The sequence below is a fragment of the Nesoenas mayeri genome, assembly GCF_963082525.1.
Source record: "Nesoenas mayeri genome assembly, chromosome: 1".
NCBI classification, from domain to species: Eukaryota; Metazoa; Chordata; class Aves; order Columbiformes; family Columbidae; genus Nesoenas; species Nesoenas mayeri.
In genome coordinates, this window is record NC_137541.1 from 138,423,600 (window position 1) to 138,439,259 (window position 15,660).

The 15,660-nt window shown below is 46.3% G+C and overlaps 1 protein-coding gene across 3 annotated transcripts in view; it reads left to right on the top strand.

Moving 5' to 3' along the window:
• IGSF11 (immunoglobulin superfamily member 11) overlaps nucleotides 1–12,300 on the top strand; it is a gene marked incomplete at both ends in the record, with an annotated part of 108,019 nt that extends 95,719 nt beyond the window's left edge. For 2 of the 3 annotated variants that reach the window (XM_080349323.1, XM_080349325.1), the window contains 6 exons: nucleotides 7,110–7,273; nucleotides 8,457–8,664; nucleotides 9,482–9,637; nucleotides 10,645–10,767; nucleotides 10,999–11,149; nucleotides 11,850–12,300. In XM_080349323.1, the coding sequence (XP_080205449.1) occupies nucleotides 7,110–7,273; nucleotides 8,457–8,664; nucleotides 9,482–9,637; nucleotides 10,645–10,767; nucleotides 10,999–11,149; nucleotides 11,850–12,300 (1,253 nt within the window). Of the gene's footprint in view, nucleotides 1–7,109; nucleotides 7,274–8,456; nucleotides 8,665–9,481; nucleotides 9,638–10,644; nucleotides 10,768–10,998; nucleotides 11,150–11,849 lie in introns of those variants that run through there. The other variant, XM_080349324.1, reaches the window with a different exon arrangement.
• Between the last annotated feature and the right edge of the window lie 3,360 nt (nucleotides 12,301–15,660).

The window sequence follows — 15,660 nt, forward strand, 5'->3', positions numbered from 1 at the left end:
GCACTGTCAGGGTACTATCTCATTGCTGGACCTGTGAGCCAGAAAGAGCCAGCATGAGCCTTGTTTTGGGATATTGTCTGTGTTCAAAAAAAAAAGCAAAGAACTTACTCACAATAAATTCTCAGTCTGGTGTCTGAGATATTCAAAGTTCAATGCAGCTGCTTCAGAGAATGAAATGGTCAAACTCCGTCCAGTTGCAGTTTCTCTTTTTAGATCTGAGCTATGTATTTGCCAATCATTTTGATGAGTGTAGTGTAGAAAGAGCTGGACAAGGTGAGGAGAAGAGTTAAGATTGGCAAGTGTGACTTGCATGGCTGGGTTGCAGAGAGGGAAGGGCAGGGGCCCAGAAGCACCACTGATGAGACCTCTGGGAATTACAAGAAAGAAGGGGTACTGAGTACTTAACAAGACTGCTAAGCTGTGCTGCACCATACAGACATTTTCTTGGCCTTTAAAGACTAAATTAGACAAACTTCTGTTGAAAGTGGCCTAGGCAGTGCTGATTGTGTCTTGAGGAGGAGCTATCTGAGAAAGTTTCTATCCTTCTTTTCTGACAGAAGCATGAAATTTTCTTGGCTGTCCTCAATATGCCTTGTAGGCCCTCTGGGAAGGCTCCCTGCAGCACCTGTACAGAGCATCTGTCTCTTCACAGACTGAAGCACAGGAGGTTCCACCTAAACATGAGGAGAAACTTCCTCACTTTGAGGTTGCCAGAACACTGGAACAGGCTGCCCAGAGAGATTGTGGGGTCTTCTTCTCTGGAGACATTAAAAACCCACCTGGACACATTCCTATGCAGTCTGCTCTGGATGAACGTGCTTTAGCAGGTGGGTTGAACTAGATGATCTCCAGAGGCTCCAGATGTCCCTTCCAACCCTAATCGTTCTTTGATTCTGTGATTCTATGTGCCTACAAACTGGGGCACAGAGGCAATCACCCTGAGGATGTCTCTAGACAAAAGTTTGCCTTCTCCTTGCTGTGAGCTGGCAGAAAGGCTATAGTGTGGTGGATCCCTCCCTTCTTCTTACCATTTCTCCTAGCTCCCAGTATAACTGTTTCAAGGGGGTCTCTACCAAGCATAATTCAGCCTAGCTGGGCAGTAACTCGTGTCTGTGTTCCTTTGGAGTTCTTGGTGATGCTGGTTCCAGAAGCAGAGTGAAGTCTACCACAAGCTGCCTCCTGACTGGGTGAATACTGCTTTTAGTTAGATAGATTCTGAACTAGCAAGTATATCACATCTAGAATGATGGTCTCTGGTGAGAATGGGCAAGACAAATATTCAGACAGCTTGTTGAGCAGTCTGTCTGGATGCTGGACAACTTCAATGTTATCAGTGCTTGCAACTGCAAGTCAGGCTCCTTCAGGGGCTTTTGGATGGTTGCTGTGTTAGCAGGTCCTGGAGGAGAAGTACTCCCTGCATCTGTTACTTTCTCCTCCAGCTGTGAGTCACGCCTTCCTGGGCCGTAGGTTTTGCTGCTGCTCAGCGTGTTGAGTTGGCAATGCACCTCAGCTCATTTGGGGTGGGAGACATTTCTCTTCTTTAGCACAGAAGGCAGCTTTGGTCCCAGACTCAGAGATGCGAGGCAGGCCAAAGGCACAGTGACTTGTGTTTTCCTTTCATCTCAGGAAAATGACTACTCTGCAGTTTCCCCCTCTGTTGCCTGCGGTTGCCAGATTGAACGTTGTGTTCCTACTCTGTTCTTGAAACTTTTGAATGAACTCATCTTCGCCTCTCTAATGAGGGACCCAAAATGTCATGCTGCCAAAGGCATCTTCCCCAGCACATGGCAATAGGATTGCTAATTGCACTGGGATAGGGGGGAGCCATTCCCTGGGTCTTGAATGCAAGATGATACAGCTGGAAGGTTTATTCTCATTTTTCCCCAGCCACACACATTTCTGCATGTTGTCCCTGGAGGTCTGGAGATGCAGAATTCAAGCAGCTGAGTTTTTCTTTTTCCCTTTCACACTTCCCTCTCTCCTTTCTCCCCTGACCATTTGCTTCCCTGGCTTGCCAGCACTGCAGAGTGAACCTGCACCCTGGTCTCCATGGATGCAAAGTCATGCTAGCCCAGTGTGATGGTTTGACTCAGCCTCCCACACCATTGAGCATCAGGAGGCTGCTGCTAGCAGATGCCAAGTTCTGCTGATTTGCCCACAGTTCTTGGCGGTACTTGCAAAGTAGAGAGTGCCCTCGAGAAGGTGAGGCATGGCAGGAGCTTTTATGGTATGACTGACCTTCCAAAGAAACTCCTATTTTTCTTTGACCCTGGGAGATCAACACTCCTAAGCTAAATACGGGGCAAGGGAAAGACTCTCTCTGTGCCCTGTACTGCAAGCCAGCCAATGACACCCAGATATGTTGCTGAGCATGATCACCTCTAAAAACCAGGTGCTGGGGATGATCCAGAAGCAGAGGAGGATGTGCCCTTAGGATGACCACAGTGCTTCCTGAAAGGGACAGTCTCTGCAGTCTCTGAGGCCCCCGTGGTATGTGACCATCTGTCATCATGGTAATATGGACTGGTGATTGTGCATTAGCTGTTCATGTTGTAATCTGGTCTATTGATTTGATGTGATGCTGGTGGAAGTCCTCATTTCACTCATGCGGCTGTCAGCCAAGGTGATTTGTTAGTCTTGCTGGTGATGTCTGGCACACAGGTGTGGCAGTAGGCAGGAGCTGGAAACATTTTCCGACAACATAGTATGAATCAAAATTCTAAGATGTGCCCACGTCTTTCAACTTTACTGCATCTGATGTATTCTGAAGCTTCTTAGGCTTGCAGCCCTTGTAGGACAGCTAGCAAACATGTGGCAACATCCATCTCTTCCTCATACCCAGCAGGGAGGCAAATGCTGATTGCCAGACTGGGCTCTACATGCTTGTATCATGACCTATGAACTATCTACATGGACTCCTTCATGGATGCAGGGGAGGGACCTGAGTGTGCTACTTGGAAAATCAGTAATGACCCATCAAAAATGAACTCACTGTGATCTGTTGCCAGAATAATTACTTGGTCCTGGAAATATGAAGAAATTCTAGAAGAGCCTCTGTAGCTGAAACATAGTTCTGCTGGCTAGTTCTGTGGTAGGGGACAAAAAAAAATGGAGCATCTGCTCTAATTAGTGACGAAAGCTCGATGCATTGGGATCAAAGGAGAAAGCCGTTTGCAGAATCAACCTAAGATCAAAGTGTCCTACATAAAGGAAGGGCCCATTCCTCTTTCTGCTGACAGTGGTGTACCCTGCTCTTCCTTCAGGCATGCTGCTTACAGGAATGCTTCGTTACTAAGTAAGGAGGAGACTGCACATACAAGAGTGGGCCATTGTAATCCAATTCTAAGAGATGATTTGGTAGTGATCAATTCTTGATGTCTTTCAGAAGTCATTAAACTTCTCTGAATACTTACAAAAGGTCTAGATTGTGTACCTTTGCAAAAAGAAGACCCTTTTCAAAATCCTTTGCTTGATTTTTCTGACCTTTTATGTGTAATTTGACTTAGTAGATTGGGCTGTATGTGTATGCGTATATCTATATTTGCATTTATATCTACCAAAGGGAATTCAAGTCCTTGTTCCTTAGGCTGCATTGAAAAAGCCTTATCCCAATGGATATGCTAAATTTGAAATTTCTTCCTCCCTCTCTCCCCTGTCTCCCTCCTTTTGCATTAATGAAAAGCCACATTTTTACAACTGCTAATTTTGAGAGGTTTAAACATGTAACATTTGGTTGAGTTTTCCTACTAGATGTCTTCCTGGACACATGTTTATAAATGTGCATCCACCTGTGTTTTGGGCATGAGTATTGGTGTGGAAGGATGCAGTCACATAGATCCTTGCATAGATGGACAAGGGCATGTGTAAGCGTGTTACATTTTCTAGTAGTCTGAGATATAATGAAAGACACTGTAGCTTCTGCAGAGGATTTTATCTTTGCTCTTTCAGCTGTCTCCCTGGGAGAGCGGTCACACTGTAGTAGTGCCCTCCCAGTGCTGTGTTAACACACCAGCCTCCCTCCTTGCTTGTGCTGGTAGAAGAGGACTTTGCCTACATTTGGTCTCCTGACTCTCCTGTCGCCTTGTTTCAGCTTACTTGTCAGAAGCGGTTGTCTGTGTTTTCCCCAGATGTAGCCCTGCAGGTGCCACTTAGCTTAACAAATTAGTCCTTAAGTGCCGCCTGCCTTGTATGCATCCTGGGCCAAAGAGCAGCTGACAGGCCCTGGAATGCATGAGGCAAAAGCAAGTCTGAGGAGCTGACTTGCCTGGTGGTTTAACAAGACAGAGATGATAGGACAGTGTGGTGGTGGAGGGGTGCTCGTCTTCCATGCCCAGGTTCAAAGCAGCTTCCCTTGACAAGAGAAATGGACGGGGAAATCAGGTCTTCCTTAGTGCCCACCCACCCCCCTCACAGAAACCACTCCACGGCATCCAAATTAAAAGGGGTGCTATGGTGCCTTGAAAGGGGGAGGAGGTTATGGGGGCTGTGGGGTGCTGCAGAGTGAGAGTGGGGTAGTGGCATAGCAAAGAGAATATTACGTGTTTTCTTTCCTTTTTTGAATTGTTCATAAGTAGATTGGGAAATCTGCAAATGTACTGAAAAATATTTTTACAGTGAATAAATTATGCATGTTCTGTTTTAATGTTTTTATTATTCTGCAGGATGTTTACAATCAATTAATAGTAAATATTAGGATTAGCAAGAGGGTGGTTAGGTATGAAAATCACATCATCTTAATTACTGAGTGATTGATGTAACTAATCCTGCAATGCAAACTGTAAACTTTTCCAGTAAATTTGCTATTAGTGAAAACTCACACGTAAGTATTACTTTTCCTGAATAACAAAAATTTGGCTGTGTGGGTTTTTCTTGGAGGGGAAAGTGGAGGGGATAATGGATAGAGCTGAAGAACACTTGTTGCTATTCCAAACCAGAAGAGTAGTTTGTTTTCTTCTCATGGAAAGTCTCTCATTAGATCTACATTGAACATGGCAGAGGAGCTTTCTGTACCATGTTAGAGTGAGAGGTTAATTCAACAAATGTCCAAATTATTGTGACTCCCTTCACACTTTTTAGCATGATGCTAGATTGGATGAGTAGTCATGGCAGGATAGGCTTCAAATTTAGGCCTATAGAAAAGACAATCCCTCGCCAGGATCATATTCAGTAAGAAACATCTCTGAAGTGGACATGGATCACTTCTGGTTTTTGGGCTAATGCCACTGCCTGGCTAGCCATAAACAACTGAAGAATCCAAAACTACTCACGGTCTCTTCACCACACATGCAACTGGAAGCAGATGTCTTGTAATAAAGGTGATGCTTATTACTAGCTCTTCAAATTATTTACTTCTGCTTGCTGCTGACAGCCCTGCATAGGAGATTGATGGATTAAGTTTTCACCAGCTGTTCCTCATCCGGGCACCTAATTCCCTGAGGTGTTAGCACCAGAGATTAACTGTTTCCCTAGGAATTTCCAAAATGTTTCATATTTTAAAATATATTCCAAGCCTGTGAGGGAAGTCAGAAAGTCAGGCTTTTTGTTGTTGTGTTTTTTGTTTTGTTTTGTTTTGTTTTGTTTTCTCTGCAAAGTAAGAAACTCATTAGTTTCTCTTAGAGAGATTAAAATGACATTTTGTCTGGCTCTGTTCTGAAGTGTTTCTGAGTCTCCCCAAACTACCTGGGGCACTGGAGGTGGGAGATATGGAGGAGGGAACAGAAGTCTGGAGGAGGTTGCTCAGGATTTGCAAGATCCTGGGGTATCACAGCTCCAGAGCAATCAGTTCAAACCCAGGAACTCATCATAGGCTGTTCAGGTGATAGAAACTTTGAATCTGTAGCATGTGAAGCTCAGTGGTTCCAGGCTCTGAGCATCCCATCTCTCCATTAGGTAGGCTGGGAAAGATCCCAGAAGACAAGCGTGTGGGAGACCACTCAGCATTTTTTCTCAGAAATTAGCCTGTTCAATTTATTTGTATTTCAGACAGAAACCTACTGACATGGAGCATTTCACCTTCAGCAAACTGATGTCTCTAGGCAGAAAATAGAAACTTTGCTGGCAACCCTTTCTGGAGTCAAGAAGAGAATAGGGCAGTCCACAGAATACACCTGGGTGCTAGCAATATTCTGATATTGCACTGGAGCTTGAAAACTCTCTCCCTTCTCCTCCAGCAGCCTCCCACATGTCCTAAACAAGAAGATAGTGAGTTATCATATACAGAAATGTTTTTGTAGTCAATATTCTGATTTTGTGGGGGAAAATGGTTTAAAGAATTTTCGTGCTACTCAAAATGGTGGTGGTGACTCCTTGGTTAGTTTCATTTGACAAGATTTTGGCAGCAGGAACAGAGATATTTCCCGGTGTGACTTGCAATCTAAAAGCTGCAGCCTTGAGCTTCAGCACTGGGAAGCTGGGGCTTATCAGGCTTTGAGCCCTGTCCAGCCTATGTGGAATGCAAAGAAGTGAATTGTGGAAATGTTGGAAAATAAATGAGATTTTATGACACCCTCCATTATCAGTAGTCATTTTTCACCGGCTAGATAGAAATACCTGGACTGGAAAATATTTAGATTTTTAACCCTTTAAATTAAAAATAGCACTAAAACATTTCTGCTCATGCAGGTCTTTATGAGGGGCAGAAGTAGGGGGAGAGCTGTGTTTCTTCCTTAGCAATATGCGTGCTCTCTGCTTACCCCTTGGTGAAGACTTTTGGAATGCAGTTGTCTTTTCTGTTTCAGTGATGTTGGGTATCATTAAGATTGATGGGTTTGAAAACATATTTCATTATCTCCTAGACACAGCTTGGCTGCTCTTCCGGCTTTTTTCTCATCACCAAAACAAAACCTGTTGTTTTCAGAGGCTCTGAAACTAGAGTGCTCGCACTTAAAAGGGCTTCCTATCTGCATTTGCCTGTGAGAAATGTCTGCATGAGAGCAGCCTTATCTGTTAAGGGAGGAATAAAATTCTTTTTAGCCTGAAATAATTTGTAAGGGACAGTTCTGTAACAGGATGCAGCTGTCAGGACCTGCATGTGTATGGGGCCACCTGCAATGCTTGAACTGGCTATCCTTCTCCTGCAATGCTTGAACTGGGTGTCCTTTTCTTTTCAGGTCTGGTGTGTCCTCTGGAGGTGTCAGTCAGTTCAGGGAGTATCCAGGTTGCCCGAGGCCAGACAGCGGTATTGCCCTGCACCTTCACCACTAACGCTGCTCTCACTAACCTTAATGTCATCTGGATGGTCATTCCTCTTTCTAATGCCAACCAGCCTCAACAGGTAGGTATTTTCTTACTGGAGTGTGTATTTCTTCAGGGCTTCCCTTTTCCCCACTCTTTTCATGCTGATTTGGATGTAGACCCTTTACAATCCTTAGTCTTCGGTTGTTCCAGAACTCCATTGCCCCTTCATTGCTGAAGATGACCTATGATCTTACATGAATCTGATTTCTTCAATGCTTTGTTGATGCACATTGTGTCCTTGGCTGCCTTGGCAGGATGTGCAACTGAGGCACATGTATGTGGTATTATAGAGCTGCCTTGGATCTATGGTGGTTTGTGTGTTCAAAAGAGCACAGGAGCTGTAATCCAGGCTGTGGTATGCTGGATATGGGCTTTGGAGGACCTGGAGACAGCTACGGGCTTAAACCTGTGAAATCTATGTAAAATGTGCTGTAACACACGGCCTCTCATAGACTCATCTCCCTTTTTACTTCTCTCCTTACCTTTTCATTGTTCCTTATGCAAGTCCATTCTTACGAACATTATCAAAAAAGAGTCTATCATGGTGGACACAAGAATCATAAAACTAAGATCTGCTGGCTTTGTTTTTGCCTACACACTCTGACAACAGAAGAATGCCATTGCTCTGAAATGCATATGTCTTTGGTCACACTGCCCCTATCACATTCAGTATTCAGTTGTGAGAACCTGTGCAGAAGAGTACTTGCTCCTCAAGGACTTGGTCTGAGTTCACACTGCTACGTAAGCTTTCTGATTGTGGAGGCTGAGCAGATTCAAGGGTTGCATTGCCTGTCATTCAGTTCATCCCAATGATCTCCAGTAAGCATTGTCAAATTGTGACAGGATCTTACTGACTGAGACTCGAAATGATACTGTCCACTGGGTGGATGCTTTCCAGCAAAGTACTCACTGACCTGCAGAGAGTCTCTGCTTCTCTACATCAAACCTGTCCAGATGGGTAGTGACTATTGTATGAAGTAGGCTGTTATTGCCAATTCAGCTGTGCCAGAAGATTTGGGTATATATCTGATCTATTACCTCTGCAAACATTTTTATTGACATAATGGTTCTGCCTGGGGCAACTGTATATTGAGGTGTGGTTATTTAGAAATTCTTTAGGAATTGCTTCTTTCATCTTTGGAAGCCCATGTTTTGCTTGCTGTTCTTCCTCCTTGCACAGCTCCTGCAGACTGTTGTTTGAGCTTTCCTTTCTTTTCCAGGTTATTCTCTACCAAGGGGGTCAGATCTTTGGTGGTGCACCCCAGTTCTATGGGCGAGTGGGGTTTGCTGTGACAATGCCAACCACCAGTGCCTCCATCTTCATCAACAACACTCAGCTATCTGATACTGGCACATACCAATGTTTGGTCAACAATCTTCCCGATCGAGGCGTCAGGAATATTGGAGTCATTGGACTTACTGTCTTGGGTGTGTTTATTTGGATTATGAGGGAGAGGGGATCCTCTGTGCATGACAGTGCATCATAGCAGAGTAATATGGTAGGGTAGGCATTGGAGCTCAAGGAGATCCTATGGTGAGGGATGGGCTGCCTTGTGGGTATTGTGGGAGTTTGTTGGGCCCATAGTCTTCATATGCAGGTAATATATAATGCAGTTTTAAAATACAGTGGAGAGAAAGCTTTTGTGGCAGCATTGTGATGTGAAGTTGCAAAGAAACATGAACAAAGTACAAGGGCATCCTGGAGAGCTGAAGGGACCATGAGAATTTTGTACATAGCAACAGGAGAAGAGAAGGACTTTATATCTTTGCTTCATTTTCATTAAATTAATTAATACTGGATACTCCCTAGGATGTTAAATACTCCAGAGTACGTGCCATTAAAGGGATATGAAACAAAACTCAACCACAGCAAATTCTTTCTGAAGCTCTGTTAGCTCCCACCACAACTGCTGTCTCAAACACAGAAATGTTCACCCTCTTTTTCTCTAGGAGGGGACCTAGGAGTACTGGGTCCTGTGAAAATCAGCAGTAGTCTGTAACCTTGATGGGCTAGCGGGTCAGGAATCTTTGTGAATTATCATCCCCCAAACCTCAATGGGTTTTTGTCTGCTGCCTCCCTCTTGTCCCCTTGTCAACTCATGCCAGTGACCTTGCTTTCCCTAGCAAGGTCCAGCTCATACCTGTGACCTTGCTTTCCCTAGCCGCATGTGTCCAGAAAGAGCCTGTCCCTCACTGTTTGTTCATGTTTCCTGATCTGCTGTCACTTTCCCCTCTTCTCTCGCAGTTCCTCCTTCTGCTCCACTTTGCAGAATCCAGGGGTCCCTGGATGTGGGCAGCGATATCACACTGACCTGCAGCTCAGAAGAAGGCATTCCCCGGCCAACATACCTCTGGGAGAAACTGGACAATGTTCCCAAGTTGCCCCCAACTGCCACACAAGGTGCTCATTCTGTTGATTATCCTATTGTTTCCCAGGTGATAGCCTGGGCTTTCCTTTGTCTGAGCTGCCAGAGGTGGCATGGCTCATTGAGTGTCTGCCATCTCTTGCATGTTCGCTTTATTGGAACGAAGATTCCTAGAGCCCATGGTGGACTAGGTACCCTCCAGTGGTCATTTAAATTTTCAGGGCTTTTTTTTTGTACAGAAGCATGTTCCCCATCGAAGAGCAAGTGTTTGGTTGAATGGGAGAGAGAGAACATGGTTGCCAGATGTTGGCATATGGCTGGAGATTTCAGCTGCCGACTCACCTGTATTTTAAACTAAATGAAAGACTCATAGATTGAAAACTGGGAGAACGGAGACAGAATCATCTCAGGAAAATACTGCCAGCTTCTCACGCTGAGGCCACTCTTTTCCAATAAATTACTGCCAGAACTGCCTTTCAGATATGTGTAAAAGCAAGGCTCAGATCAGACTGGGTATTTCCCAGCCGCAAGTACCGTCCAGAAGATTTCTTAACATAGGTGTCCTGACAAAGTAGTGATAGCTGTACTTTTGCCTTTTATCTTGCTGTATTTTAAGAATAGTCAAGCATTTAAGTTTTACAAAATTCAGGAATGAGGAAAATTGGTAGAGCAGGGACAGGGAGCCCAGGGATGGGAGATGAAGGGTTTTTCAGGGCAGGACTGAATTTAATGTATGGATCTGGGTATAGGTAATTGCACATCTCTTCTTTCCTGCCTTTTCTCACACAGTGCTGAGAGTCCCAAGCTTTCATTTGCAGAAATTCACCTATAAGAAGAAAGAGAAACATCTAGTATAAGCTCCTTAAGACCTAATCTTGTGTGTGTGTGTGTGCGTGCGCACAATGCTTCCATCTCAAGGTTATTTCTTGATTTATTTCTTCTTAAGAGTCTCACACCAAAATTCTCTGTTTGCTGGCTTTGCCTTTTCATGGTTTTTGTGAAGGGGGGGAGGGATTTAAATCCTTCTTTTCTCTCTGACTAGACCAAGTCCAGGGCACTGTCACTCTCCGAAATATCAGCACTGTGTCCTCAGGTCTTTACCAATGTGTGGCTTCAAATGCCATTGGAACCAGCACTTGCCTTCTGGACCTGCAAGTCGTTGCATGTAAGTATTTTTCCAAGGGAGGCTTGGCCACCTGCTTCTGTCTTGTGACAGTAAACTGTGTAACCGTGTTTGCGGTGAGCCACCATGTGCCTCTCTATCAGAAGATCATTGTGCCCTGGAATGGGGACGTTGCCTTTCCCTGCTCCCAAGCCACAGTAGCTTCAAATGCTCATGGACAGCCACAGCCCAGCTCTGATTTCTTCTCCATTCTCTGTTCAATCGTCCCCACAGCCCACCCTCGGAGCATTGGCCTGATTGCAGGAGCGGTGGCCACAGGTGCGGTCGTGCTTGTTGTTTGCATTGTGTTGGTGGCCGTGGCACTGTTTTACTGGAAAAATAAACACAAAGAAGAGGAAGAGGAGGAGATTCCCAATGAGATAAGGTAAGAGCCAGGGAAAGCTGGTGTCAGGGGACCTCTGATCACCCAGCAAAAGCAGCAGCTGGTAAGAAGGCAATCAGAAAATTCACTCTTGCTAATACTGAGTGTGTTGCCCTGGGCCAGGGGAAGATGTCCGTATCTGTCCAGAAAAAGGAGAGAGCAGATGAAGAATAGTAATGACACATTTTGTTTTGAACATTGCCTTTATTGAGAAGTTTGGTTTGACGTTGTTAGCTCCATGGGAGAGTGTCTCTGCACATGGTGGGGATCCTGACCCACAATACCAGACAGTGATAGCTGAAAAGCCCTGGAGATACAACTGTAATCTCTGGTTTTAAAGCCACAGTGTTTCCTTCTGGTAGCTTTCTGCAACCCCCCTTAGGATCAGCTTCTTTGGTTGTACGGTTACAGTTGTATTGACTGCCAGAGCACCAGTGGCTGTGACAACCCCTGGTTTTGCCCCCCTAGACACATGAGCACAGGTTCTTAGCATCAGTGATGTGCACACAGAGCAATTAATGTGCACAGAGCTGGATCTTGCAAAGAGGCATGAGCAAATAGGCCAAGGAGGAATGCTGGTTCATGTTGCTGCTGTTCTTCACCTTGAATTGATGGCGTTGACCCCAGCAGGGTGTGGTGGTGGGGAGGGTCCTGGCAAGTGGAGCATCATCCTCCATGTACCCACACACCCTCTCTTTCCTAGGGAGGATGACCTGCCACCCAAATGCTCCTCTGCTGCAAAGACATTCCATGCCGACGCATCCTCGTCAGAGAATGACACCCTCACCTCATCCAACACCTACAACAGCCGCTACTGGAACGACCCCAAAGCCAACCATGCCACAGACTCCTTCACTCGCTTCAGCAACAGCAATGATGCCCAGCAGCCCCCTTTCTCCCGCTCGGGGAGCACGAGCACCCGCCCCATCTATGCCAACGGCGGCCACCCGTCCCCGGCTCCCCCTAAGACGCTGGTGGTGACGGCCAGCACGGCGCCGTCCCCTCAGGAGGTGATCCGGAGCAACGGCTCAGTCAGCAGGAAGCAGCGGCCACCGCACACGCGCTCCTATGCCGTCAGCCAGGCCACGCTGGAGCGGATCGGGGCTGTCCCCGTCATGGTGCCCGCACAGAGCCGGGCTGGCTCACTTGTGTAAGGCCAAGCTGGCAGCCAAGAGCTGAGCAAGGGGCCTCTTGCTGGGGAGAAGAGACCATACTCCTTCCTGAAAGGCTGTGAGGTGGTGGAGGGACACACACACGCCTGTCCCCCCTGCCCTCCCCTCCCGAGGCCGCTGCTGGACGGTGGGACAGCCCCAGCTATGCCACATCCCCCCTCAGCTGTCGGGGCTCCTCGTGCTGGTGGACGCCACAGATGTGCCAAGGCCATGGGAGCAGGGAGGTCGGGACGCACCCCTGGCTGCTGGTCCCCAGCTGGAACATGCGCCTGGCCCTGACCTTGGCGGGGACTTTTGCTTTTGTTTCCCTTTGGTTTTGTTGAGGGTCGATTCCATCCATTTGGGTCTTTCAGGGAGGTTTTGGGAGATATATATATATAATTTTTTTTTTTTTTTTTTCTGTTGTTGTTGCTGTTTTATTTCCAAGAGGACAACAGCCTCCATTGGGGCAGGGAGGGCTGAGCGGGGAGAGGTGCTGAGGCAGGATATGCCTCAACATGGTTGTCCCAGTCTCCTCCCCAAGGCCTTGCCCCCACTGCCAGGTGAGGAGGGTGGTGGGCTGAGGTTGGGTGTGAGGAGACCCAGGCCAGGCTGGAGGGGTGAGATGGAGGCACAGCAGCCAACCAGCCCAAGTGAGCAGCTGGGTGAGGACATGGACCAGGGTGAATTGGTCTTTTTTTTTTTTTGCAATTCTTCCCCTACCCCAACACGCACACACAGATACACACAGGTCCTCGTCAGACCGGGTGATTTTCCTGCGCTAGCTCAGGGTGCGTGGAATGTCTTTTCCTGAGGGACTCCATGCAGGGTGAGGGTGCCTCGCTGCTGCTGCTGTAGGGCTCACTCTTTTTTTTTGGGGGGGTGTTTCTGGGGTTATTCAGGAGGCAGAGAAGAGCAGGGTGGTGTGGCACAGCAGCATGCAGGTCCAGAGGTGTCTGCTGCCCCTAGGCTACTCTGTTTTGGGGCAGGTGGCTTCAAACCCCACAACACTAGTGTTTGCATGGTTGGTTGCCTTATCAGGCTATCCAGGTCTGGCTGACATGGCACATGTTGTGCTTGGGGTCCATCCATGGAAGCATCACATTTTTCATCCCTGCTTTCCCACACGCACAGATTTCCCGGACACTGAGGTTGACAGGATTTGTTTCCAAACCGCTTTCCTTAGAGTAAAATCAGGGGCTTAATAGAGGGGGTGACCCCGTGAAAGCCCGTGTGCTATGTCTCTGCCTCCTCTACTTCCCTTAATGTTCCAGGGCTGGGCACTGGTGGCATCTGCCAGTGGGTCTGCCATCTCCACACACCCAAGGAGTTGGTTATGGCTGGCACCTCTTATTTTTCTATTGCAACTAAATAGCCTTAATCAAAGCCAAGAGCTGAAACTGCTGAAGGAACCTGGTGCCATTTGGAGGGCTGGAATGAGGTCTGGGACCCTCCTAGAGAGCACAGGCTCAAGGGGTCCATGGTTAGATGGGTGCCTCGGCCCTCCTGCATAACGCCAGCCCTGGCACATGTAAAGGCAGAGGTCACCTCCAAAAGAACCAGAGCCCTCTCAGGTCTGCTCTTGGAAAAGCAATGTGGGGAGTCACAGGTGACTTTCCGCAGCTCTTACATTGGAAAAAGAGTCTGTTTAATCCAACAGACTCTTCCTCATCCCCACTTCCCTTGTCCCGGCACGGCTTTACTGTCCTTAGCAGTGTACAAACCTTGGGCAGGGACTTCTGCCTGAGCAGTACCTTTCAGATGTAAGCACAGACACTGAGGAAGAGGAGGGAGAGGTGAGGGCTGAGTTCCCACATGGGCACACTGATGTTTTGGGAGGTTGGGGGCTTTCAGGCAGCACTAAGTTTGAAGCTTGGCTCAGATTTTGTGCCTTTTTTGAAAAAAAAGGAAAAAGAGAAAGAGAAAAAAAAAAAAGAGAAAGAAGAAGAGAAAGAAAAAAAGAAAAAGAAAGAAAAAGAAAAAGAAAACAGAAAAAAAAAAGAAAAAGAGAAAAAAGAAGTCTAACCTCTCTTCCTTCCCCCTCTACATCACTCCATCCAGAATGGGTACAAACCCCTGCCGTGGTGCAGGCAGGCAGCTGCTCTGTGTGTGTGTGTATACATGTTTCACCAGAGCAGTCCTCTTTCCTGCCTGTCTACTCACTTTGCCCCTGGGTGGTAGGATTGATGGGGAAGAAGAGTGGTTTGGAAACCCTAATGTGGAAGGAAAAATGAAAACAATCAAAGAAAAGCCCAGACACACTCACTCTGCTTTTGTAACAACCCCTGTGTGACATTTACAGGAACACTGCCCTCAGCAGGTCCCCTCCTCTATTGGGAAAGCTCTTCTGGTTCCTACCCTCCATAAGACTGTTTGCTCCTCTTTCTTTGTTCTTTCTAATTGTCTAAAATTCAATAAAACTTTATTCATATAAAAAACAGGACTTCTTACTACCTGCTGCTGCTTTCCTTTACTCCGGCCCCCTACCTAACTCTGTAACTACAATGAATTTGGCTGTTAATGCTCATCCTCGATATGACTGTCAGTAAACAGCAACCGTGCAACCAAGACCTGCATGTTATTAGGCCAGCCAGTTTCGTGGTGAACCCTGGTACTATAGCTTTGTTTTTCTCATTCATAATAATCTGACATGCTGCCCTTGAAGGTACAATTTCCCAGGCTTGCAAGGTCTCTACTTCTCTAGACAAAGGTGAGTTTTATTTTCTGTCATTTGGCGGGGGATATCTTTTACAGCTTTGAGTGATGTGGGAAAATGTTTTTTAAAATTGCCTAACTTTGCTCATGTATTGGTTTTCCAGTCTGAAACATAGCATGTTCATCCTAGATTCAAAATCTAAGGCAGTCAGAAGGATGGTTCTCACTGACTTTATTGGGCTTTTGAATAAGCTTGGTGAGGGACACTGCCAGGAAGTTAACGAAAGTGCTGATCTGCATAGACAGAGCATGGAAAATTTCAGTTTCTGAACATTTACACTTCCAGGGTATAAGGGGACTGGGAAGCAGATACTTCTTAGTCCATATCAACAGCTTCTGGCAGAAGGTTATTATTAGTTCGGGCAATCCAATGTTTTGCACTTTTTCTCTCCATGTTTCATTTTCCCTACTTCTCTAAAATCCCCAAGATATTCTGAGATTATTATTAAAACAAAAAACCTACAGATCCAATAGCAGTGGTAATTCAGCCCTGCTGCACATGCATTGTGTTCTCATTCCTTGGTATTTTTCAACACCTAGCTTAAAATACTCCTGTAAAAGTTTTTTCAGCTATAGGCCTTAGACTAAATGAGATGACTGCATTGCCATTTTCAGAGAGTTGCCATAGGAAACTTAGAGTTTGCATTT